We start from the raw sequence: 27471 nt of genomic DNA on the forward strand, positions 1-27471 counted from the left end.
TAGGTGGTATTCAGAATTAGCAGCAATTATTGCTAATAGGGATGGAAACAGTTTCAGTCACTGTGTATTGAGAGTGTTTGTGTATGTGAGGACTGAGGGGGTCATCTACAATGCAGAAGTAAATAAAAAACAGAATTAAATCATTTTCCAGTCGAAATAAACATACATTTTATTCACAATATAACTTGGAACACAAATTACATGTGATTTCCATGATGTTCTATTTGTGAAAGGTCTGGAGGGCAGGCAGGTAAGTTCAGCATCCTAGCTCTTCTTCTGTGAAGCCATGCTGCTCTAATGGGTAAAGTATGTGATTTAGCATTATCTTACTGTCCAATATCCAATGCCTTTCCTTAAAAAAATGTTGTCTGGATAGGCACAGATGTTCTTCTAAAACTCCTCTATACTGTTCATAATCTGTCGTAATCTGTCTCTATGTGTGTCTATCTGCAAGGCTGCAGGCTACCACCATCCGACCGTCCCAGGGCGTTAAATATAACACAGGCATTCGCTTTCGGAACGAAGAATTTGCGTGCAGTGAAAATGGTAAGCAGTTCATAAGGTGACCACCTGGTGGTTGAAATATAACTGGAAGTTTTCCTCATGCTTAACACAAAGTCTCTTTACAGATAGAGTCCTACCTTTCAACATAGAGCCAATCAGCTTGCTGGTAAAGCTGGAAGAGGAGGAGGGACAAGGTGGCACTATTGGAAAAAAGCCCCTAATGGATGTAATTGTGGTTGGTGGGTCCTGGGTCACCCTGTCAGTCAACTGTGGAGCTTCAAAAGCGGCAAAGGTAAGCAGGGAAACTGTGCCACTCACAGGCTTACACAGGAAAAGCTGATGTGGACAGACTTAAGTGTACCAATGAGACACAAAAACAACTGATGACATGACAGTAAAAAAAAAAAACACAAATGAATACAACAGTAATGTTTAAAAATAATATTAATAATTTTGTGATGTACAATTTTTAGTTTAAAGCTTCGGGTTTGGAATGGTTGTGAAGCCTGGATGTCAGTCTGTCTATCTGTTTGCCTATTTGTTTGTCTGTTTATATATCTATATATCCTAGAGTTGGACAATATACTGATATTTAATTTTATTGTGATAAAATGTCTTACTATATTGATAATAAGCATATTGAGAATACCATCCGTGCTTAAAGATTTTTATTACAGAGAGTGATCTGTGCACGAAAGAGTATTTATATTGCAGGATCTGCCACTGCTGTTGCTTTTTGTCTGTCAAAATATGGCTTTTATACAGTTTGCATCCATATCAGAATTACATTCTATTGACTGAAATTAATATATATACATTGTAATATATATATATATATATTTGCCTTATTGTCCAGGCCGAACACATACCTTTTATTTATTTATCAATACTATATAATAGATCTGATTCTCTCAGCATTAACAACTATTTAAAAAGCTTATGACCCTTCTTAAAAACGGCGAACAAATAAAAAATAATGGACCTGTTTTTTGCATGTAAGATAATTAGCTCTAGCCCATTTATCTGTCTGTCTGTCCAAAATACAGACTAATACACACACACACACACACACACACAGGGGTGGACGTGTTGCTTGCTAGGTCAAAATTTCAGCAAAACATATATTATGTGTTATATGTGTTATAGATTTTTGCGTCTGGCCCTAATATATCCCTACTATTTATCTATCACTATTATCTGTCTGTTTGTCTGTCCAAAATACAGATAAATAAAGACCAAAAACAACTTCAATTTCACATTAAACAGCACCAGCACAAACATTTAAAAAAGAATGAACAAACAATAATGAAATAAATAAAAAATATCAAAAACTACCATTGCTTTGAGTCATAAAAGAAATATAAATCAGAATAGGTCATCATTTCTGATTTATGCTCCTTAAAACGCTGAGACAATTGTGAATAAAATATTTTGCTGAAATTATGACCCAGCAAGCCACACACACACACACACACACACACACACACACACAGAGGTGGGTGTGTTGCTGCTCCATGATGTCAGCAGGGCTGAGCTGATGACGCAGCGAGCCACGTGACCCGCGGAGGTGGGGGTGCGTTTGGTGTCTCTGGGCCTGTTTGAGCACAGCGGCAGCAGCAGCAGCGCGAGCGGAATAAACACACGCGGAGAGGAAGGAGCAGGAGGCCGCGAGACCCGACCGCTCACTGTCTGTATCTCTCACCTGTCTAACGCTAAGCTCTCCATTCATTTACACCCGCGCGCTGCCCCGGGGTTCTGTTTGGACCGCGCGAGCGCTCGGTAGGTCTACTTTAGTACCTGTTTCTCTGTTTAGGGGGGCGCGCGCCTGTGGGGGCAACATAAACTGTATGTAGAGTTTTGTTTGTGTGCGTGCGTGCGTGCGTGCGTGCGTGCGTGTGTGTAGGGGGAAAGTTGCGCGCGCACGATTTGGGTAACTGAGGTGTGTATTGGGTAAGATGGCGACAGTAGAGGTGGGGGGCGAGTCTAGTTTTTTTGGGGTGGGGGGGCTTTTTGGGTTTGATGTGTGTGTGTGTGTGTGTGTGTGTTGGTGTGTGTGTCGCCCCGACACACTCCAGATGGCAACAATTCATAGATCAGGTCCAGGCTGCTTTCAGAATTTCTTGGTGTGTGTGTGTGCTTTGGTTTTATTGTGTTACTAACACACACACACACACACACACAGTTATTCTAGTGTTTTGTGTGTGTGTGTTACAGCCTTTATCTTTATCTAATATATATTAATATAACATAGCAGCAACTATTGTTCAGCACCTCCTGGAACTCCTTCAAGATGCTGAGAAAACTATTCTAGCTGACTCTCCCTCATGAAGACACTGAGATTAAAATACCAAGAGTGAGCAGATCTGTCCTCAAAGATATGTGTGATACTTAATTAGAAGAATCTATAGTATAAAACACATTCTTGTTTGTTTAACACCTTTTTTACCTTAAAAAATTCCATGTTTAGCTGTATAGCTTTAATATCTTTCATTTTAAATTTTAAATGTACATTATAACAAAATAATAGTAAAAAAAAATCACATTGGATGAGAAGCGGTGTGTCCAAACGGTTGTCTACTACAGTAAACCACAGTATAAAATGTCAAAGTTTTGACAAAGTGGATTGCCACCCTATAATTTAGTGGTGTAGATGTAAACAGTTATTTAGCTTTAGGTAGGGCTAGAAAACATTTCAATATCAATATATATATATATATAGTGAAACGTTTCAGTGGTGGTGATTGCGGCATCTGTCCCTGATGGAGTTTATTACAGGGCACATTACATCAACTGGGAAACTCTTGTCATCAGGTAGTTCTGAGGCTTTATTTAGGTATTATCTATTTAAATTTTAATGTATTGACTGAAATGAGGAAATCTCTTGTGTTGTAAATTTGCCCATATCATCCAGCTCAGGTTCAGAGAGGATTAAGTGTGAACTTGTGAAATTTGCTGTAGAGAAACTTCACACAGTGATGCTACTTACTCTGGCGGGAAATGTGTGGAGAGAGTGAGATATGCCAAAAGTTTTATCGTAATATATCTTATTTAGGGATGCACAATGATATCGAAATTCTCTCTGTATTGAGCAATAATAGCTTTCTTTTAGAAACATTGGTTCAATGCCTATATTTGGCCAATGTTTTACACTGATACTTGCTTATGTATTTATTGTATGCTGGCCGACACTGACCAAAAATTAAACTAATTTTTTAGGAGAAACCTTTCATTTTATTGTTGTTATAAAGCTGTTTGGAAGCTAAAATATAAGAAAAATATATGTTAAATTTGTTTTTTTTTTTTTAAGTTATACTGGGGTGTAAAGTCTCTCTGTAAGTTAATAAATAAATATGTATATTGGCATCGACATTGACTGATATATACATGAGTAATATCAACATCGACCAGGAATCCCCCGCATCTCCAATCTTATTGTGTGTAATATGTTGAGGATACACACACCGCATATGAATTATTGGTCAAATCTGTTATAGTGACATTGAGTAAATATTTCGTAAAAGAGTTCAGTTCCATCCACAGATTTAACATGTATTTATTAGGTCTGTAATTCAGATGTGACTGCTGTTCTTGCTTTTAGTTAATTATCAGCTGATAAAGGTTTGCATCATTATTTGTTTTGTCTGGCTTGGGAATGTCCGCACTTGAAGAAGATGTGAGGTGATTGTGTTGTGAGTGGTCAGTGTGCTCATGGTCTGATAGTGGATATAGATGGACGGGACACCCCTATCCCAACATTTCTGAAGTAGTGTGTCGGTAATTTGGCCTTCCTTGACCCACAGTCTACAGAGAATACACCATAGAAGGTTAATATAAAGCTAATATACAGGGTTCGTACAGTCGTGAAAAATCTGGAAAAGTCATGGAATTTGAAAGTAGCATTTTCCAGGCCTGGAAAAGTTATGGAAAAGTCATAGAAATTGGGTCTACTTTCTGTTTCCGTTTATCAATGGAGAGAAACTATTTAGAGCTAACAAATACGTCAGCTCAGAGTTAATTCAGTGATTTAGCCCTTACAAAATGGAGCTCTCAGGATCTGACACACATTTTATTATTAAATATTGTGTGTCAGATTAATTTTAGGCCTACTATAATCAATTTCGTTCCTAGTTTTAGTTGATTTTTTTGTTTTATTGTCCATGTCTGCACCATTTTAAAAATTGCATGGTCATGAAAATTAGAAAAATAATTTGGAAATTTATTTATCTGGTGGCATCTGGCTAGAATTGTCCATGTGAAAAGTCTCAAAGTGGCTCTGGCAAAAATCACATTCACATTCAGTGCAGGAGACCCCATACACTTAACAAAAAGATATTTCTATAAACGTGGCACTGAGCAGTATTCACATATTTCAACATATGCAATTTTTATTAGTACAATATTTTGTTGTTTACAGGGGAAGTGTGCAATTCACCACTTGTATCTGATAGAAGTTTAGTTTGGGTTACTGTTATTTGTAACTTCTGTAAATATTTTATATGCATTAATGCATTAATAAACTTTTGTTATTTATTTGGGTATATTATAGTTTCTAATTGTATTGTTTGTAACACTGGAGGGGGTTGCACTTTAATGCCATTATACCTGGTAGCTCAGTAAAGCATTCATTAGCTTTGGTGTGACATGGCAAAAGTTATGATGAGCTATGATGCTAGTACCTGTCCCATTTGGCATGTTAGTGTTCATTGTCACTGTCTTGCACACATCTTGTAACTACAAAACAAACACTTTACAGTCAATGAAAAAATTTGACACAAAATCAAGCAAATAGCTGCCAGGTCAAATAAAAAAAAAAACAGCTACACATATAAACACAAGGGTTATGTAGCACTGCAACAGTGTAGCCTGTATTATGATAGGATTGGACCTAATATTTGACCAAATTTAGTCTCTCTGACCCATTTTATAAATACACAGATCAGTAAAAGATACAGCCAGGGTGGAAAGACCCTGAGATGGCATGTCTGAGCTCTGTGGTGGTAACGTGGGGAATTATGTCAATAATGCCATTCCATACATGCTCAGACTCTTGGCCTTGACTGCCATAAAGGGATGTCCTGTCTGTGGAGCAGTGAAGGTTATGGTCATGAATATTAAGGCCTGAGAAATTAATGTGGACAATAAAAAGGCTTAATTAATTTAGCATCTTTTAGAACATGCGTGCCAAAAATGTTTATTGTTTTCTGTGTTATTAATGTAGAATATAATAATATGGCTAAATATACCCATTAATAAGAAGTTACTTGCTTTAAATGCTATTAAATAATCATTAAATTATTGGCATAAAAATGTATGCAGTATTGCTCAAACTAATTGATGTATGGTTATGTGCCTACAGTATATTACTTTAAGAGGAAATATTTTAGTATTAATTTGAGTTGGTTGAGATTGGAGAAAAATGCATAGATTCCAAACCAACCAGTAAACAGTGTCCGTATTCAGAGTTTTATGTGAAGTTATAATAATAGTAAATGGGTGTTAATCTGAAAAAATAATGACATGTCATTGGAGACTATTTAGTTGCACAATAACCTGTATGTATTGCTCTGCCATGAGTATACTGTATGACAAGAAATACATTTTTATTCAAAATTGTACTCAGAATTATAATAGACAGTGTATATAAACATTTGGTGTAATGCCATTTTGTGATGATGCTTTTAAAGGCTTGTCAGTCCCTTCTATTCATCATTACTGTTCACCTGTACGGTAAATCCCTCTTTTGACTAGTATCTGGATTGCATCCCAAATCTAATTGCTGCGTGGCTCGAAATATGTAAATTTGCTTATTGTTCAGCAATTATTACTGGTGTTTTTGTTGTGCTGGGAGGAGTTTCGGTTGTACTGGCAGGGGTTGTGGTTGTTTAGCTCAAATTCATGTCAGACCACATCCTGTAGTGCTGTGGGCGATTTGTATTTGTATCAGATTCAAAGGTCTCTCAGACCACCTCCTGATATGTTTTTGTGATCAGATTTTTATCAGATTTAAATGTGTTTCAGACCATTTCTAAAGTGTTGCGTAATTTGGATTTGCACTATTTTACTACAGACTATTTTCTAAAGTGGTTTGAGAGATCAGATTTGTATCCGTTTTAAACACATTCCATGCCACCTCCTGAAGTCCTGAAGTGTTTTTTTTGTGATTGGATTCATGTTGGATGTAAATGTTTCTTAGATTACCTCATGAAGTGGTTTATATAAATGGAATTGTAGTATATGTAAATGTTTCTCAGACCACCACCTGAAGTGAAACATTTACTTTGATCTGATTTGGATCTTTTGTAAATGTGTCTAATACTACCTTCTGAGGTGGTGTGACAGATTTAATGGTATGTCTCAGACCAGCTCCTAAAGTGTTATATGTGATCTGATTTGTTTGTATCTGTTTCAAATGCATCTCAGGCCGCCACCTGAAGTGGATTTTGTGACCAAATTTGTATCAGATTTAAACGCGATTTAGACCACCTTCTAAAGTGGTTTGAGTGAACAGATTTGTATCTGTTTGAAAGACATCCCATGCCACCTCCTGTAGTCCTGAAGGTTTTTTTAGTGATTGGATTCATGTTAGATGTAAATGTATCTCAGATTACCTCATTAAATGTTTTGTAAGAATGGATTTGTATTTGTTTTTAATGTATCTTAGACCACCACCTGAAGTGAACTGTTTAATTGATCGTATTTGGATCAGTTTTAAATGCGACTTAGACCACCACCTGAAGTAAACCGTTTGATTGATTGAATTAGAATCTGTTTAAATGCTTCTCAGACCATCTTCTAAAGTTGAAAGTTTGAGTGATGCGTTAAATGCGTTTCAGAACACTTGGTGATTCCGTTTGCATTGGTTTTAAAAATGCCTCAAACTATTTTTTTTTATAAGTGGTTTGTGTGATTAGATTTGTATCTGTTTTAGATTATTCTAATTATCAGATTTATTTAGGCCAGAATATTGTTTTATACCAAAACCACTTAATGTTATACATAAAAAACAGCCATTATTGTAATATGCATTTTAGACTATTTAAATGTACATAAGCTATGTTCTGACAGGCTGAAAAACTTGAGAGGGAGAGGGAGGTGGGGTTTTTCTGCTGTAAGCTAAAGGCCAGTTTATACTTCTGAGTATACTGTGTGCAGACTCCTCTGCATAGCGCACTCGCAGGGTACGCATAAGCCACAGCATTGGTTCAATTCAGAAGTATAAATTTGCCTGAAATGAGGCATGTGGATGTACACTCCTGCCTGGGCCAATTTTGCTGGTTAATTTATGTAAATGGACATAGTAAATGGTGTCCATGCTCTATGATACAGGCCCTTTAAATTTAAAACATAGACTTATAGACCATCCACTCTTAGTTTATATAGTTCATAAGGAAATCTTATATCTCGGTTTTTGAGTTTTATCACAATTTGACATGATTTGATTTTGAACCTGGCAGTTGAGGATGTTTATACTGATATCAGTATTTGATGATGAATGGACCAATAGAAATGATCCATACATTAACATAGATAGAAAGTAAATCTCCTATGTTGGGCGACGGCGAGAATAAACATTAAGCGTCTTTTGTACGTGTATTAGTGTTGTGTTTTTGTACAGTTAATTTTATTCTGTTTTCCTGAGCGCGCTCTGAGCTCAGCACGGGTCTGAAACCGGGCCGAGGGCGGCGGGCCGCTGTGTTTAGAGCTAGCGGTTTTGGTCAGCTCGAGCTGGCATTGCACCGGCTCTCGCTGGGTAAGAGGCGGTGATGTCAGCCATTTTAGGTTGGACAGCAGATCGCGTGGTGTGCCGCCATTTTTCCCCCCTCCTCTCTCTCTCTCCCTCCCTTTCTCTGTCCCTCTCTCACCCTCTCTTTTTTCCTCTCTCTTTTTCTCTCACCCCCTTTTTTAAACTGAATGTTAATAACTTAGATTCTAGCAGCATCTGTTCCACGGTCTTCTCTGTGCCTTAAAAAGCCGAGTTCTGGTCCGACGTTAGTTGAGACCTTTGAAGTGACCGGTGTGACGCGCTGACGCCAGCCTGCCTGCACTGGCATTGAAAAGCAAATTAAGCCGTCAAAGTGGGCCGAGGCCTCTTGGCATGGGTAGAAGTAGGCCGTTCCTGTTTAACCTGATAAAGGCCTGAGTGACCGAACACACGATACCTATACATATCCTCTCTGATTTATAGGATTATCGTGATTTTATTCTACACTATGTGGACTAAAGTATTGGGACACCTGCAAATTTATTGTTACTTGTTAAATCAAAAGTTGGTCCTACTTTTGTTTGAGTGACCATTTCTACTGTCTCAGAAGGGTCTAGATATTGAGGAATTGTTGTTGTTGTTGTCCCCAAATCATCCCATCCAACAGTAGTGGATGGAGCTTCATTATTCCAGAGTTCTGTTCTATTGGCAAATCATCTTCCTCAACAGGGACTAGACAGATTGTGTGAGTGCATTCCACATCTTTGTCAGCAATGGGTGCAATACGGACAAGACAGAACACAGTAATGTTATTGTGGTTTTGAGAGTTGCAGCGTAATGTGTGTAGGTGTGAGTGTATGCTGTCCTTGTTAGGTGCAGGTGTGATGGATCACAATATAAACCAATAGGGAGTTGGAATGGTATATGTTTATACTTCTCTACATCCAATCACAATCAGATTCACTCTCTTATCTGGATGGAGAGATTTATCTGGATAGGTTTTTTTTTTGAACGTTAAGAAGCTGAAAATGATGCAAGCTGAAATTAAAGGGTATTTTTAAAATACAAGGAGTAGAAAGTTCAGATAATTGAGTGAAAAAGTAAAGTATAGATAACCGACATTTCTGCTTAAGTAACGTAACTTTTTAAAGTATTTGTACTTTATAACTTGACACTGCTGGTCTCAGTGCCAACTTTACTGTCTTAATTAAACAAATATGGCACTTTTCCTTGTCATATCAGCTGTCAACTTAGTTATTTCTCTAAGTAAATAATAAACTCACTGTGTTGTTTGATGATAAGGTGACTAATTGAACAATCTTTCTTCTGTTGTTTACTCTCTTTGCTCCACCAGTCAAAAGTATATTGTTTTATACAGTGTAAGTAATAATAACTCAAATAATACAGGTCACTTTTCCCAAATTCCGTTAGGTAATGTAAAGCCTGTTTGTGTAACAGAGCTGATGTATAGCGTTCAGTCGGTTTGACCCGTACGCTCCGAAGCTCAGAGACACTGTGTCCTCATCAGATCTGATGAAATTAAGCAACGCACTCTTGCCCAAGCGAGCAAACCCTGTCCAGCCTGCTCACACAGAGCCGGAATAGGCGAGGGGGAGCTGTGGCGGGATGAAAAGGAAAGAAGTCGTAGCCGCTTGACCGTAGTAACTTTTTGCTGGACGGCTACTCCTCAGAGAAAGATACGGACACCGCACGAGGCGCTGAAATCGGAGGACGGTTCGGACTCGCAGGCTTGTGCGGAAAAACAGGCCGGTGAGAGCCAGGAACCTGATGTTGAGTGAGTGTGAAAGAGAGAGAGAGCGGGAGAAAGAATGGACGAGTGAGAGAGGGGGATTCTGGGGGGTGTTGAGGGTGGCAGGTTGCCATGGGGATAGTAACACACCAGTGGCGTAGCCGACCTGTCTCCCAGCAGACTGGGCCGAACTTGTTGAGGGAAACGGAGGTGGGGGAGGGGAACAGCCGTCAGGCAGACGCTGGTGGTGGTGGGAGGGGGGGGGTAGTATTACACACTCTGCGGAGTGGACACACACTTACACCGGCCACTCGTAACGAGAATGACAACTAATGTTTTTTTTTATGTTTGGCGAATAATCTATCAGTTAAGAGTCGATTATAATTATTCGATTAATTGTGATTCTGAGGGTCCGTCTGGGGTACATTGCAAACTCAGGTGGGGTGTGGGCGGGGTCATATTACACACTCTGCAGAGTGGACACACACATGCGCACACATCCATTTACTTGTAACTAGAATGTCAACTAATGCTAATACTTTTGTCGATTAATCTACTGCTTGTTATTCCATTGATTACTTGGGCTAAGGCTCCAAGTACATTACATTACACGTTCACGGTGGGGTGTGGGCAGGGTAATATTACAGAGTGGTAGTGTTATAGAGTGGACACACACATACATAGACAACTTGTAACTAGAATGTCGAAAAATGTTTATTCATTTTGTCGATTAATCTGCTATATGCTGTTTTTTTTTTCTTTGTCTGCCACAGAACCACCACTAACTAATAATATTACTACTAAGTCAAACTATTCTACTTCCTCTGGTGTCAAGTAGTGTGTGAAATGTGGGTTATGTATACTTTACTGGAGTAACTATTTTACATTTTCACACAATTATCTGAACTTTCTACTCCTTACATTTTAAAAAATAGCCTCGTTTCTCCTATTTCACTTCAGCTCGTTTTCATTCCGGCTTCTCATCTTTCAATAAAACCCCTATCCAGATAAATCTCTCCATCCAGATAGAGTGAATCTGATTGTGATTGGATGTAGAGAAGTATAAACGTATACCATTCCGACATCCTATTGGTTTATACTGTGATCCATCACACCTGCACAGGTACGCAGAAAGAGCATAGCAGATGGATTTAGCCTAGCATGAAGATGATCCCTGCAGAGACTCAAGAGAACTTGAGGGAAATTACATTACTTTTATACTTCAAGTAGTTTTAAAGATTGGGTGACTAAAAAGCTTGAGTTGAAACTTCAACTTCTACCGAAGTATTTTAAACCCTAGTATCTATATTTCTGCCTACGGAGTAATGAATGTGAATACTTTGAACACCTTTGCATACTTCACTGTTTTGTGTTATAGGACTATAACAATTTTAAAATCAGATATGCTTGATTTTACTCGTCCAGCAGTGAACGATTGTGTGCTGTAGTGGTGTTTTTAGGCTCTGGCTGCACCAAGCTGCCAAAATAGGCAGTCGACGGGAAGGGCTGAGTTGGAGGGGGGTGCGGATGGTAGTTGGGCAACCCTGAATCAGTGGTGTGTGGCGAAGGGCAGGCATGCGGGACATGTGACGTGGCGTATTAATGCGTTCACCAAAGAAACAAAAACATGCTGTGTACCCACAAGCCTCTTGTGTTTGAGCTTCAAGGAGGCCATGGAGTCAAATCCACAGCATGCGGGTGCAGGACATCGTCTGGCCTTGGATGAATGTGGGTTTCATGTCAGACAGGTGTGTGTGTGTGTTGTGTGTTTTGTTATGTAGTTTATAATGGTTTAGTTATCAATCAAACTAACATAGACTTAAATACTCAAAACTAATATATTGTAATGTATTATTGAGGACCTCTAGAATATTTGTTATTGTAGTTATGTAATGCTACCTATAAACCTAATCCTGACCCTAAATATAACCATACTAACCTTACTTAACCCAAACTCTAACACACATTTTTAGTTTTGCTATATTTATGAGGACTGAAAGAGATTTATGTGTTTATAGTAGCCAAGTAATTCTTAACCAAAACCATACTAATCTTAATCTTAAACCTAAATCGGTTCTGAGAGCAGAATCATATATTAGGGACAAATAATAAAACACCAAAGCAGAATTAAATATCGTGTGTATATATATATATATATATATATATATATATATAGTTCTATTTTTAAGTAGCTTTTTTCGTGCAGACTGATTCCCTCATACATTGTATAGCTATTGGACACATTAAACACTATAGTAATCAAAGGCTCTTTTTAAGGCCTTTAATGTAAATGTTGAATCTCTCAATCCAGATAGAGTGAATCTGATTGTGATTGGATGTAGAGAAGTATAAACATATACCATTCCAACTCCCTATTGGTTTATACTGTGATCCATCACACCTGCACACATCATCCATCAGCCCATAATCCAGCAAGAACATAGCAGATGTATGTAGTCTAGTATGAAGATGATCCGTGCAGAAACTCAAGAGAACTCCAGTCTAACTAAGCTTCTTTAATATATTTACATTCTACTAAAATGCATAGGGAGCAGCCTAGTGCATCCCAAATTATATTATCAACATTAACATTTTAATATTTTAACATTATAGGCATTATGGCTGTGGTGCCGCCTAAGCTTTTGTTCCTAATAGCTTTATTGTTTTCCCTTACATTACTTTTACTTTTATATTTTGAGTTGTTTTGAAATCAGTACATTTTATACTTTATTTAAGTGGATTCTTCAACTTCTACAGAAGCATTTTAAACTCTAGTACCTATACTTTTACCTACAGAGTAATGGATTTGCTCGTTGTTCCCGTTACAGTCGGCTCCAGCGTGTGGTTACTGTAAGTCTTGACTCATAGCGCTTCATCTGTGACTTCAAATGGACTAGAGTAGATTGCAGACAACCTTTTTTGAGCCAGGGTTGAATGTGGGTTTCACCAAGGACAGCAGTGTGTTGGCGGAGCGACGGTAACTCCGCAGGAATTTTAAAATGAGATACGCAGGCGAGGCCCTGCGGGTTACGTGAGCTGGTACGTGTCCCAACTTTCCATGAGGGGGGTGTGTATATGTGTGTGTGTGTGTGTGCTTGATTGAGATTTGGTTGGAGACCCTATTAAACATTTAAACATGCACACACTGCAGTATGGTTCTCAGGTTGGTCTGCTGGCTGAACAGTCTATGGCGGAACATTCCAGGGGCTTCGGAGCGAGCCAGGGACGAGGAGTAGGAGGAGGAGGAAGAGAACGGGGGAGAGGAGGGTGGGACGGTGAGAGAGAGAGGGGGAGAAGGAGCGTGTGATTGTTGATGGGGGTGGAATGGCGAAAAGGGTGGGTGGGTGCGGTGGTGGTGGTAGCTTGGGGGGGGTGGGTGTTTGTATCAGGGCAGAAAATTCCTCACCAAAGCACCTCACTGCTTCCTCTACCCCTCTGTGAAACACACACACACACACTCCCTTACCATAGACTGGCCTTTCGAAATGTACAAATGTATATACTTTATATGGATTATTTGCTTGTACAATCCTGTTACAGAGAATTCAAAGAATATTTGTGTCCCCAGAAAGAACCAAATACAAGAACATCTATAAATATGTTTGGATGCATAGAAAGTGTAGATTGTACACTGATATCTAGTGGGCAGGGTTTAAACACAAAACTGAGTGAACCAACGTCTGACATCAGTCTTTATATGTAAGCTTGTAAACTATTAATTAATCAAAATCATACTTTTAAAAATCGATACGGTATTGCAGTTCATAATATTCAGATTCTTCGACATATCAATATTTTCTTACACTCTTAGCTTTAGCGTACACTGTACACCGTAGCCTGACGTGCACCATGATTGGTCTGCTGAGTCTCGTGTTCCCGCCCACACCTTCCCACCATGCTGATTTAAACGGCAGTGCGATGCAGAGTTGCGAACACACAAATGCGAAAGTGTAAATGTGCCTGCTGCATAGGGCGCTCACACAGGTTACGCCATAGACAACGGCAAGCTGACTCGACACACACGTATAAACCAGCCTTACTGCACACTCAGCTGTGAACAAGCCCAGCCGCTCCCACAAAAAGTAGACTGAGGTACCCATGAAGAGACAAATATAGAAACACCTTTCTGCTTGTTTAGCAACTGCCCAGAATGTGCATAGACTCACACTATGTTATGCGTTTTTGTTTTTAGCTGTTTTGAGGACCAATTTAAATTATCCTGTCGTTAGGACACTGTGCAATCAGAAAGGTGAAATATAAGAATGTTTATATGTTCATAAACACACAGTATTGGTTTAAAACACTTTGCTGCTTATTTAGCAACACCCAAAATGTACATAGACACACACGTTTTCATTAGGACACTTTCATGAGTTGTTAGAAGTGGCCGAATAGGAGTGGACAAAAACGTCCATACTTTAACACACACCAATTGACCGGTCTCCCAAAAGAAAGAGGTTTGATGGCGTTCACACTCTTTCCTTTGACAACCCCCTCAACACCCCCACAATACACACACACACACACACACACACACACAAACACTCTCTGAATCGCTCACCTCAGCATAAGCTTGGTTGCCCAAAAGGGAAAAAAGGAATGAGGTTCAATATGGTTCACTTACTCTAGCCTACACCAGTTAGCAGTACCGGTATGTTTGTTATACAACATTATTGAGACCTGCCTTTGATTTTTGCAGTATTTTGATTAACTGTGTTGCACATAACCAAATCCTAACATTAACCATAATCCCAAAACCAAGCTGTACTTGGCCTTAACTTTAAATCTACTACCTTAAAGGGGAAATATGATGTGAAATAGACTTGGGTTGTAGTCAACATTATGACTAATACAAACTCCTAACGAATAGCCCATCTTCGTTCTCCCCCAGCATTCTGAAATAATATAGTGCTTTTAGCCTATGCTCCAACAAGCTTACAATGCTAGTGATGGGGGCATAGCGTTACCCATACAAAGAAATGGCTATTTTTACTTCATTGACAAGCTCAAAGTAGCTTCACGCTTTATTGGTAGAATTCTGAGAGCCCTGACATTTAAAACAAGGTGCTGAAAACTTTAAAAGTGCACAGGTAGTTTATAAAAACACTGTTTATACACACAGTACCTTAAGATAGTTCTCCTGCATCGTAAAATTAATTCATGATAAGTCGAACGAATAGGTGGGATATAGGGGAACAGATTGCAAAATCAATTCTGTGGAAATTCATGAATTTCAAAGGTATTTTCAGCAACAGCTGGAATTCATGCATTTCTACTGAACTAATTTTGCAATCTGTTCCCTATCCTACCTATTCCTTTGTGCTCATCAGTTGACTTATCGTGACTTTAATTCCAAGAAGGCGAAGCTATGACCCTATCTCTAGCCTTGTAAGCCTGTCAACCCAAGTCCAGTTCACAAAAGAATCTCCTTTAAATTTGGCAATAACCTTAATCTTTACGTACAAACACACTTGTTTGTTTTACTATATTAGAAAACATATAGTATGTAAAGTACTTCAGCCAAACTTATCCTCAACAGCACATCCACAACCATTCTAGGCCTAAACTAAAAACTTTAACCATAGCCTTGTGGTTGTACACTTAATATGCGAGATTCGTGTCTCCAGAAAAAACATAATGCAAGAATTCACATTTAAGTAAATGAATGATTTGATTAGAGATGGTGAAACTTAAAATGAGCAAACAGAGAGTTTAAAAGAAGCTGGTCTGTAACAGTTACCGAACCCCCCCCCTTCACCCCCCACTCGCACACCTACTCTAACACACTCTCGCTCGCTCACCCCAACTTGGGCCCGGTTGCCCAACCCCCACTCCTCACTCCCTCGCCCGTCTTCCCTCAGGGCCGAACCCACGTGATGGACGACAGGCTCTGCCCACTCTCCGCAGCTCCTTTTGTGTTGGTCATGTGACCCTGCAGTCTTGACAGGGCCGTGCCCCGTCATGCAGAACGCGGTGGCAGCGGAGAACCGCAGGCCTGGAGAAAGGAGCTAAAGGGCATTTCCATCTCCTGGGTACTGGAGGGAAGAGAGGGTGGTGGGGGTGGATACAGAGGAAGGGCTGGGGGTGTAGGTTGTAGTCCTTCCGTCGTGACGGATCCTGGCTTCCCTCGTCCGTTTCTGGCGGGATCTGAGATTTTATCGCCACCAAAGAGATCAAAGAGAAGTCACAGCTCTCTGTCAGGGAACAAAATAAAGTGATATACCGGCATTCTGTTCTCCGCAAATAAACTGAAGGCAAATGTGAGGCTGAGCGATAACGTGGGGTAGAAAATTGTTGTGATATTCTTAATTTCCTCATTCATAATAATATGAATTGGTTATATCGTAACACATAGATTCAACTGGTAGGCCTGTCACAATAACTACATTATCGACTTATCGTTCAATAAATTGTCATGACTTTGGTCATTTTAATAATTGTGATATCGTCCATTGTGTTGGCACTTACAAAATGCACTTGTGGCCACCGTGACCCGGTAGTTCAGGGAGTGAATTAACTCAAAATAAATCTTTATTAGGAAAAATGCCCACCGTCAACACCCAAAACTAACTTAAACAAACATAATAACGGCCCAGTGCGGCTCTAGTAGCTTATCTTAAGTGTCTCTTAGGTACTTGTTGCCACAGCCTTCCATTCACAATCATCTTTATGTTGGTTCAACGTGGGCCAGCTGGGACAGACAGTGGCTGCACATCATCTGCCTCCACACTTCGCAAAATTAGGTGCAGTTCCAAAATTAGGTGCGGAACAGGAATAGAAAGTTTATTGTCTTTAAAAGGATACATTCAATTGTTATGATAATATTATGTTATCATTTTACCAAATTAGTGGTGTAAAAATGCCAACAATATTGTTTATTGCAATAATTTCTGGGACAAAATATCCTTTGGCAAATTTATACTTCTACAGCGAATAGTTGAAATAGAGGGAATAGTTATTGGGCACTCACTTTTCTTTTCTTTTTTCACGAGAAAGGCAGCCAGTAGGGCATATTGTCTTTCGTTTGCCAATCTACAGGGCAATTTGTCAATGTTTTTCCAACTATGGGTAAAACAAGGGAACCTAAGCTTAAGTCTGCCAGTGTCCATGCCCTACCTCACAGCCTCGGCAGAATCTGTCATTGGTCCACCAAACCTTGTGTCCCCACCTACAGTCTCAGAGTATAGTTGGCCATGTTTTCATCTTGGTGGGTACAGAGGAAGGGCTGGAGCTGGCTGTACAGACACACCTTCCGTCGTGACAGATCCTGGCTTCCCTCATCCGTTTCTACCGGGAAGTGGGATCTGAGATTTTAAAGCCACCAAAAGACATCAAAGAGAAGTCGCAGCTTTCAATCAGGGAACAAAATGGAGTGATTTTCCGACATGCTGTTCTCAGTAATTAAACTGATGGCAAATGTGCACGATACCTAGGGTTGAAAACTTGTGATATTCTCAATTTTTTTCTCATTAATAATAATATAAATCTGTTACATCTTTAGTATATTTACATAATCAATTCAGCTGGGCCAATGTATGCTTCTGTTACCAATGTTCGCCATCGAAATGTGTGGCTGAGCGATACTTGGGGGTGAAAACTTGTGATATTCTCAATTTTCTCATTAATTATTATTTAAATCTTAAGTATTTTTACATAATCAGTTCAGGTTGGCCAATTTGTGCTTCTGTGAACAATATTCGCCATAGAAAGAGGGGCACAGTTAGCTAATGTATCAGGACTGGGGATCCAGCCCCCCCCCCCCCCACCCCCCCCCAAGCACTTTCGCTGCCTACTGATGCTACACTGGCAGCAGTTGGAAAAGAGGTGGCTGATAACTTCAGATATATAGCATTATGTGTTTTGATGTTAGAAAGAATTACTGATCCTTTAATATTATCCATTGTTAACCCTCTACATATTTTCTGGGAGGAAAAAAAAATATTTTTGAAAGCTTTGGAGTCCCTGTTAATATAGCAACAACTTAAATTTAGATTTAGACTTTTGATGATGAGCTAATACCGGTAATTTGAATCGGGTGTTTTAGAGCAATAAGGCACCCAAAACATGCAAGATAGAAGATCTCAAGGACCAGAGATGAGAACTGAGTGTTCATCATGATTAATCCAACAAAAATTGTCTTTTTTTTTTTTTTTTTTTGCACAAGCCAATGAATAAAATAAAAACTAAATAAATCAAGAATACATTCAAATATAAGCAGTCAAATATACTTCTTTACATATTCTTGCACAGATACATATTCTTATATTCTTTATAATCCACTTGTACAACTCATTTTATTGGACTTCAATGGTATTCAATGATAAGATATGCCTTTTTTGGTCATATCGTCCTGTATTATATTAATCCATCATTAAACCAGTGGCATATAATGGCCTTAAAGTGACAGTATTATTGTTTATTACTTATATTTGTGCAGCAACATCTAATGTGCATTTCTCTAATATCTGATAGTAGTAGATTACAGCCTTGAATGAATCCAAGATCTCGACTAAGGCCTTAAAAGTGGCAAGGACTGTCTGTCTGTTTGGCAGGCCTTGATTATAGTTATGGTAGAAGCAGGGTCACTTTTTAGACATTAGAATTATATTTATAGGTTTTATCATGGCTGTACCAGACAAGCCACGTTTATTAAAACTGTGTCCTTGTTTCTTTTTTTCTTTGTAGTTCTATAATTGTAGTCCTGTATCTGTTTCTCTGTATACTTTATTATTCTCCTCCTTTCATCTTGTTCTTTAATAACACATGATCAACCACCACAGAACAGCTATTATTATGTTGGTGGTGGTGTATGAGGTGTTAATGTGTATTGTGCTTGGATCAGATACAGCAGTGCTGCTGGAGTTCTTAAACACTGTGTTTAATCTCTCACTGTCCTCCACTCTATTACACACTCCTACCTACAGCTGCTTCAACTTGTAGATACAGGCCTACAAGATGCTGTGCGCTGGATATTTCTGTTTGGTGAACATTTCTCAGTCCAGCAGTAGTAAAACTGAAATGTTTAAAAACTCCAGCAGCACTGCTGTATCTGATCCACACAGATGCCTGTAAGGTCCGGCGAGGGAAGAACAGTGTGAAAGGGGGATAATAATGCAGAACTACAGTCTAATTATTATAAATATAAAACTACAGAGTGTTTCTATGGATGTATCATTGCTTATACTGTGGACAGAGAATGTAAAACAAATGAGTTTAATTAAGTTTTAATGTTGTGTGTATATAGTCAGTGTATATTTACAGTTGTATATTCGTAAGTCAAGCCAAGGAGCTGAGGACTGGCTCAGGACCACATGTATGTTGAGGGTCACTAAATGATTGTTGTGTCTACTGGCAGGATGGGACAGAAATGAAGGATTAGGCTTGTTTGGAGGCATCCTTTCATCTGTTTTCAGTCATTAATTAGCCGTCAGTTTAGCTGCTTCTGTTTGAAGTAGCTCTTCTGATTTATTGTTCCAATAACTGGCGAGCGGCGGCCTCTTTTAGGGTCTCGTTTTGTAGTGATAACAATGGAGAAGGGGGTGTGCTCTCTGAAAGCAGAATGAGAGGCTGTAAACGGTTCTTTGAAAACCTGGCAGAGGCTGACATAAAAGTAGCCGTAGTGTTTGGTGTGATGAGGACCAACTGTTTGCTGAAGAGTCTTCAGATTAGGTTGCTGTCAGCTTCCTTTTGAATGGCAGAATTTCAGGCCCAGGATCTGTAGTTTGGCTCGGAGTAGATCGGTCTCATATTCAAGCCGTCTGTTCGTTTAGTTTTCTGATGTGTTTTTATTACACTGATATGCCGCATGATAATACTTGTGTCTGTCCCATGATTTTTGTCATATCTCATAGAATCTAAAGATTCTATTTTAGCCAGATGCCGCCAGTCACGATCATTACCACCCACTGCGCTGTCCAATAATAGTAAATGATGAATAAATAAAGGAACATAAACCTTAAAGGACATGATAAACTTTTGTTGAATAGGCTCTGAACTTTTATTTCATCACCATTTAACTAAAGGAGGTCCAGGCATTTGTAATATATATATATACACATATATATATATATATATATATATATATATATATATATATATATATATACTTTCATTTAATTTCTCAACCCTTATTTTATGGGTTGGTTTGGTAAAAATGTTGAAAATGAGGGTTTCCTTCAATGTGCTTGGAGTTTAATTAAAGGTTAATTGCGTGATTGATTGAAATGATACCTAGTCCATCCTAAATTTGGCTACTGTCCACTGTGAGTGTTGTCGCTACCTAAAATCTTTTTTGTAATTCTGTTTCTTTCTTTCTTTCTTTCTTTTTTTCTTTATTTATTATTTACTGTTTTTGTTTTTGCCCTATAAATATTTAACTTTTTATCATTTGTACAACTTTGTTGTCAAATTAGATATTAAATATCTCTAGATTGCATATGGTTTATGGTTTACTCTTTACTACTTTTATTTAACCTATTTACTGTAACTTAGATGAGACAACAATTTCATTCCCTTTTAATTTTTTCGTTCTAGAAAACTGAGACCAGTTTATATAGAACCAGAAGCATTTTATTAAAGCATTTGAATTCGTAAAATGTTTGGAACAGATATGTAGTTTAATCTCAAACTCTAATTCAGCACTCCTACAGTCTATAAAAAAGGCCAGATGAACAAACACGGATTCACACACTGTCCTGTAGTGATGCTCTCAGGATGTTCAGTATATGTTACTTATGGCCGTCATGAGTTCTGAAGTGAAGGACAGAGTGCTATAAAGAACTTTACACAGCTCTGAGAGGGCCAGTGAGACATACAAGTCAGCATGGGTTCTTCTGAGTTAATTTCTTAACCCATATTTTGTTTATTGACTTCTTTCAAAGTATTTCAAGTTTAATTATAGGTTAATTATGTAATTGATTTAAAATGATACCTGGTCCACTAAAAATTTCCCACATTTGGCTCCAAGCCCACTCCACAGATTTGAAAATCCCTTAGGATAGGGTTCGGTTGTCATCATGTTGCTAATAAACTCTCTTTTTTTTGTGTGTTTTTGTTTTATAGGCTGAATATGTGATGCCTTAAATACAACACCACCCACCCATAAAAGAAGAGGAACAGCTATTGTGGACTGACGGCTCACTGTCATGTTCCACACCATCTTCCTGTCCATGGGCAACTTATAGGTGTGAAGTCTTAGTTGAATTAAGACATTTCAGTGGAGACACCTTTTATCAAGAGCCATGGCCAGCAAGAGGAAGTCCACAATTCCCTGCATGATCCCTGTGAAGACCATGCATCTGCAGGATGAGCTTGAGAAGGGCCGGAATTCTCCTTCGTCCAAGGAAAGCAGCTTCTTCCACAAGGAGGAAGCGAGTGGGAAAGGCTTCCATGGTCTGGACGAATCTTCTGGGCAGGATTCGAGTGATGCGCAGAAAGACGGTGGCACTTATACCTGCAGGCCCTGCAATTTTGAGACCCAAGACCTGAACCTCTTCCTGGATCATGTCTACAGTGGGCACCCAGAGTTTCGTTCAGAGCCCACCTTCCTATGTGTGGACTGTGGAGTCAGTGCTGTGAAATTTGAAGGGCTCGCCTTGCACAACGCCAGGGTCCACCCTAGCACGATGACCACCATTCTTCAACTGAAAAAGAAGGACAGGAAGGTCATTGTGGAGCAGAGCCTCGTTGTGGGCGCTGGGGAAAGTGCTGGTTCAAAGGAGTCTGAGATTTCCATCACCAAGACGCCCATCATGAAAATGCTGAAGGGAAAATCTGAGCCCAAGAGGATTGTGGTTTCCCATCCCATCACAGATGAGCCTTCATCAACCATCAAGCAAGTGGAGGCGAAAGATTCGCCAGCAGTTACGGTCACCCACGTCCCTACCATCGTACACAATGGCGCGGCAAGCAAAGTCACCTTGCCCTCTGCAATACAGATCGTCAATGGCTCTGGAGCGTTGCCTATGCTAAAAACAGCCATGACCCAAGTTGTCTCTGTGGTTCAGAACAGGAGTCTCAACCAGCATTCGTCATTGTCCTCCTCCTCCCCATCCTCCTCCTCATCCACCACATCCAACTCCAAGAATTTACCGAAAGTCATGATTCCTCTGAGCAGCATTCCCACCTACAGTGCGTCCATGGACAACAGCAGCTTCTTAAAGACGTCCTTCAGCAAGTTCCCCTACCCAACCAAGGCTGAGCTGTGCTATCTGACTGTAGTTACCAAGTACCCCGAGGAGCAGATCAAAATCTGGTTTACAGCACAGAGGCTTAAGCAAGGAATTAGCTGGTCACCGGAGGAGATTGAGGATGCCCGCCGGAAGATGTTCAACACCATCATACAGACGGCGCCCCCTGCTGGTCAACAGCAGCAGCAACAGCGTCAGATTCACCATAGCACTCCTCAGCAAACCATCACAGTCCTGCCAGCCTCTCTAGGGGCAAGCGGTATCCCTCACATATTACAGGGAAGTCTGGTAAGCCAAGGAGGAGTCATTGTTACTCAACCCATGATGGCTAATGGGATTCAGGTCAGCAGTGCCCCTGTTGCCCTGGCTGTTACACCCAAGCCACAGGCTGCAGCTAAGCCCACAATGCAGGCAAAACCTGCTGCAGCCCTTGTAGCTGACAAGGGACTCAACATAGTGGTGGGTTCTGTTGGAAGCAGCAATAGTGGGAATTACACCATCAGCAATAGCAGCAGCAACACAAGCAGTATTATTACTAGTGCCAGCACAAACACCAGCCTGTGCGGTCATGCGAGTGTTATTAGCATTGGTAGCAGCAGCAGCATCATCAGCAGCAATGGCAAAATAAATAATAACAGCAGCAGCAATAGCAACAATGGTAAGGCCAATTTACCTAGCACTAATAGCAGAAGCAGTACACCCAATGACAACAAAAGCAGCACTAATGGTAAAGGTGGCACTGCCAAAGGTAGTGTGGAGAGTAAAGGCAGCACTGATCCTAAAGCAAACGCTAAGAACAGCAGTGACAACAGGAGCAGCAGCAGCAGTGGTAGCCCCAATGTTTCTGCCAGCAACAGCCCAGCTCCCACAAGTACCACTGACAGCATCCCCACTAAATCTGATTCCCCTTCACCAGCTTCTTCTAACTCGCGCACTCTCTCCACCGCAAGCTTCCTAGACCCCAGCTTTTACAAAGCCAAAAAATCCCAAGAACAGCTGTTAGCCTTAAAGGAAAGCTTCCTTGTCAGCCAGTTCCCCAATCAAGAGGAGGTAGACAGGCTCACGAGCTTAACTGGCCTGACAGTCCGTGAGGTGCGCAAGTGGTTTAGCGACCGTCGCTACCATTTTCGCAATCTCAAAGGTTCCAGGTCAAGCAATGGTGGTCAAACATCAGCAACCAGCAGTCCCAGCTCTTCTAGTGCCCCTGCCTCCACTGCTGCTGGAGATAATTCAGACAGCCCTGCACCAACAGAAAGACCCAAAACCCCTCAAAAGATGCCTCTGAGCCCTACACGGCAGCAGCAGGCGACGACACCGCCCACACCTACGAGACGTACTCCACGAGCTCCATCTCCAGACTTCACAGCAATACGGTACAAAGAGAGGGAGCCACACCAGGTCCGTGCTCTTGAGGCTAGCTTTGCCCAGGACTCTGATCCATCTGGAGAAGAAGTGGACAGGTTGCGAGGGGAGACCAAAATGACTCGACGCGAAATCCACGGCTGGTTTTCGGAGAAGCGCAGGAGAGTGGCAGCAGAGAAGAAGAAGGAAGAGTTGGAACGGGCGGAGAGGGAGGAAGATGAGGAAGAGGAGAAAGAAGGAGAAGAGGGGGAAAGGAGGGAGAAGGGGAAGGCGGAGGCAAAAGGTGATAAAGAAGACACGGAAGAATCGTTGTCAGAAACACAGGAGCAGGACAAAGACGAGAAGCTGAAGGAAGACTCGTCTGGTACCGAGCCAAAGGTCAACCCGATAAAGATTAATCTCAAAATGCTGAAAGTCACTGAATCCAACGGAAAAGGTGAAGTGGAAGGAAGTCCGCAGCCAGAGACTACTAAAGTGCCTCCCTCTGCTCCCCAGACATCCACCCCACCACCACCATCATCATCATCATCTCAACCATCCCAAACTGCATATCGAGGCAAGAAGACACCTGAGCAGCTTCATATACTAAAGCAAGCATTCGCTCGCACCCACTGGCCCAGCAGCCCTGTGTACAATGAACTGATCGCCAAAACTGGCCTGCCTCGTCCAGAGGTGGTGCGATGGTTTGGGGACTGTCGCTATGTCCTAAAGAACAATCAACTCAAGTGGCTTGAGAGCTACCAGTCCATGGTAGACGAGGAAGACTTTCTGAAAGGTGACCTCAGCGTCCTTCAGGAACACTTGAATGCCTGTGGTAAGCTGGAGGAGAATCAGCTGGAGGAGCTGGCCAAGTCAAGTGGCCTAAGTGAGGAGCTGGTCAAGAGGTGGTTCTCAAGACAAACAAAAGCACCCGCTGTGTCCGACGACGCAAAATCAGAAGATACAGAGCCTGTGGAGCCTGCAGAGACAAAGGCTTCTCCCTCCACAGCTAAAGGCAAGACGGCCTCAAAAACAGCACAGCAGGACGACGAGGAAGAGATGGAGGAGTCGGCGACCGTCACCGGTAAAGATCAGACCACAAAGGTGGAGACTGGAGAAGAAGCTGCTGGTGATGATACTGAAGGTAAGGAGGCTTTTTGTTTAGGTCTTATTTCGAAAGGTGGTATCTGTGGAAATGTCCTAAATGGATCTTAAAAAGGTTTTAGGTGGAGCTGCAACTAATGATTATTTTGGTAGTCGATTAATTTGCTGATTATTTTCTGGATTAGTCAACGATTATTTCTGCTGTATCCTCCACCTCTAAAAACAATGGAAACAGCTTATCATGAGATTTAAAAGGCATTTAAATGTCTAGATGTTGTTTAAATGTGGAGAATACTGATTATTTAGTGAGTAAATACTTAATCTGTTGTGTTTGGGCACTTTTGGAGACAGACTAAGTTGAGTGTAACCTGTGTGAATGAGCCATTTACCCATCTGCCATTGCACTTCTGTCCCCAGCACTTTGTGTAATTCGGTACTGTTACAAATCGACAATGAAATCTGTTGTTTCAATTTTAAATAATCGACTTGCAGTCCTTGTTTTAGGCCACAAATCTTATCCAATCTCTTGTAAAACTACAGTATCTCAGGCATCAAGAAGTGTATTCATATATTTTTTTCTGGTTTATTAACTTTCGGTGAATGAGATTTTAGGCTCTGTTTACACCTCGTCACTTCATGTGACTAGTGCCTGGATTGTGTCTTGATAAACTTCTAACCACATGCATTTACACTTGTATTTTTAATTAGTCAGACTGAAATTGTTGTTTACTGCTACACTTTAGTTTATCATAGATTGAGATTTATACCTTGTATAAATATGTATATAAATAATCAGCATTATTATTATTATTATTATTATTATTATTATTATTAGGTTGCAGTACATTCTTAAACTGTATAAAAATTAAACATGTTGCTGTAGAACAGCTACAGGTTAACCTACTGACTTGTTTCCATTAAAAGCTCCTTTTTTCTTTACAGTTTATATCATATTTACAGCTTTTTTCCAGTTACTTTTTTCTTCAAACCACTTTGTCTGTTTACCCTTCTGTTATCTTTGAGATCAAATTGCGCTCATTTACATTTAGTTTATAATGACTTTGAATATTTTTGTGCTTTAATTTTATGGTTTTGTCTAATGTTTACTTGTTTGTCCTCTTTAAATTAAACTAACATAATAATGTATGTTTTTTGTTCTGTACACATTTTGTAACCAGAGAGTGATAGTTTGTGGTCGAGTATACTTCTAATCCAACCACAATCAGATTCACACACATACCATTCCAACACCCTATTGGTTTGTACTGTGATCCACACACACTCCAGCAAGAACATAGTAATATTTTAAATTTTTAGAAAAATGTGCACAGTCAAGGAAGCATCTGCAGCCGTGTGGAGTCAAACGCTGGTCTAGTGCTGTACTGTCTGCAGAGAAGTCAGAACCCCTCCTGCTTCTGTTTCTTACTGAATTAGTTATTTTATCAGAGTAAAATAGAGCAGTAGCTACAGCCCTTTTAAATATATTATTACTGAAGCTTGAAGGATGTTTTGAATGTATTTTTAGACTGGAGAAAGAAGGGAATTGTGGCTTCAGGAATAACCTATAGTAAATTTATATTAAACTTGCGTCTTGCTTGTGCAATAGAGCTTTTGAGATAACTCTTTGACCACTTAAACATTAAGCATTTAATGTCTATCTATAGTGTTTATGGAACAATTAAAAATATTAGTAATATTTTGTGACAGTAAAGTTGTTGGTGTATCTCTTTTTTTTTTTTTAGGTCTATTGTATAAATTCCTTCGCTTTTTTCTGCTAATGAAGTCTGATTTCTTCATACATTGTCTAATTTTGTGATACTAATCAAAGCCTTAATTTAAAGCCTTAGTGTTTTTTATTATATGTACTCCTAACAGTACAGTAACTCACACACCTATATTAAAGCCCAGTCATGCAAATAATAATAATGAAATAATTAAATCAGTACTTTTACACTTTTACTTAAAGAGTAAAGTAATGTTGATACTTTTCATACCTTTTGATTAAGTTTTTCTCCATGGTGTTTTGTATTGATGATAAAATCCAGAATTTAACTCCAGTGCTAATATATTATTTGTGTTTTATTTCTGTGTTTTCCAGGTTCTGACTGACGAGGCGAGACGGGACGGGACCATGAGTGAGTGTATGAGAGGGACGGATTGTGCCCCACGGGAGGTGCAGCACAGGTGGCCTTTAACTGCGAGTCGAGTGTGTGTGTGTGTGTGTGAGTGTGTGTAGATGGCAGATGTGATTGTAAGAGAATCACTGGAAGAGGAGGAGGAGGAGGAGGAGGAGGAGGAGGAGGGCTCTCCAGAAGTGATGCCCAGTTTTTAAACTCTTCACCCTGACGTCAACCAGCCACTCCACACCCCCTCCACAGGGGGAGGGGATCTCTTAGCCTGTTTTATACACCCAGGATTAATTTTTTAGGGCTACATTTCAACTCCAAGTGGAGAGATATGGGACATGAACTGAGGAGGTTCTGAGACGAGGCCTTCAGACTGGACGGACTGGGTCTGCTGGACTGTGATCGAGCGTGGGAGAGACGGACTTGTTTCCAGGAGACGTAGTGGTTGTTCGGTAGATGTACGGTACGATTCATACTGCACAGCTCTCAGAGCTTCATTTTTGTGCTTTTTGTTTTGTGTCGGGACGTTGTGATGACTGACGGTGCACGTCGAGGAGACGTTTATCTGTATTCCATAGCTGAAGCATCAATACTGGAGCACATTGTCTTTGTGTTACATTTTTCCTCTAGGAAAAAAAATAAATAAATCATGATTGTTTAAAGCGTCGAACGGTTTCACCAGTACGAGTACTGCTAGGATTGTTGTATAATTTTTACAGATATTTGCAGAATAAATGGAAAAATTAACAAAACAAA

At 40.1% G+C, this 27471-nt stretch overlaps 1 protein-coding gene across 4 annotated transcripts; it reads left to right on the forward strand.

The window, feature by feature from the left end:
• zhx3b (zinc fingers and homeoboxes 3b) lies at positions 1-27471 on the forward strand. 4 transcript variants are annotated; one of them, XM_022666447.2, is made up of 4 exons: positions 1-546; positions 630-796; positions 21018-24629; positions 26688-27471. In XM_022666447.2, the coding sequence occupies exons 3-4, from the start codon at positions 21197-21199 to the stop codon at positions 26696-26698; spliced, it is 3444 nt and encodes a 1147-aa protein (XP_022522168.2). In that variant the 5' UTR covers positions 1-546; positions 630-796; positions 21018-21196; the 3' UTR covers positions 26699-27471. The 4 variants fall into 4 exon arrangements, with proteins under 4 accessions (XP_022522168.2, XP_007233884.3, XP_049319069.1 ...); XM_007233822.4 differs by lacking the exons at positions 1-546; positions 630-796 and adding an exon at positions 2064-2283; XM_049463112.1 differs by lacking the exons at positions 1-546; positions 630-796 and adding an exon at positions 9806-10001.

Source organism: Astyanax mexicanus, chromosome 13, assembly GCF_023375975.1.
Source record: "Astyanax mexicanus isolate ESR-SI-001 chromosome 13, AstMex3_surface, whole genome shotgun sequence".
NCBI lineage: Eukaryota > Metazoa > Chordata > Actinopteri > Characiformes > Acestrorhamphidae > Astyanax > Astyanax mexicanus.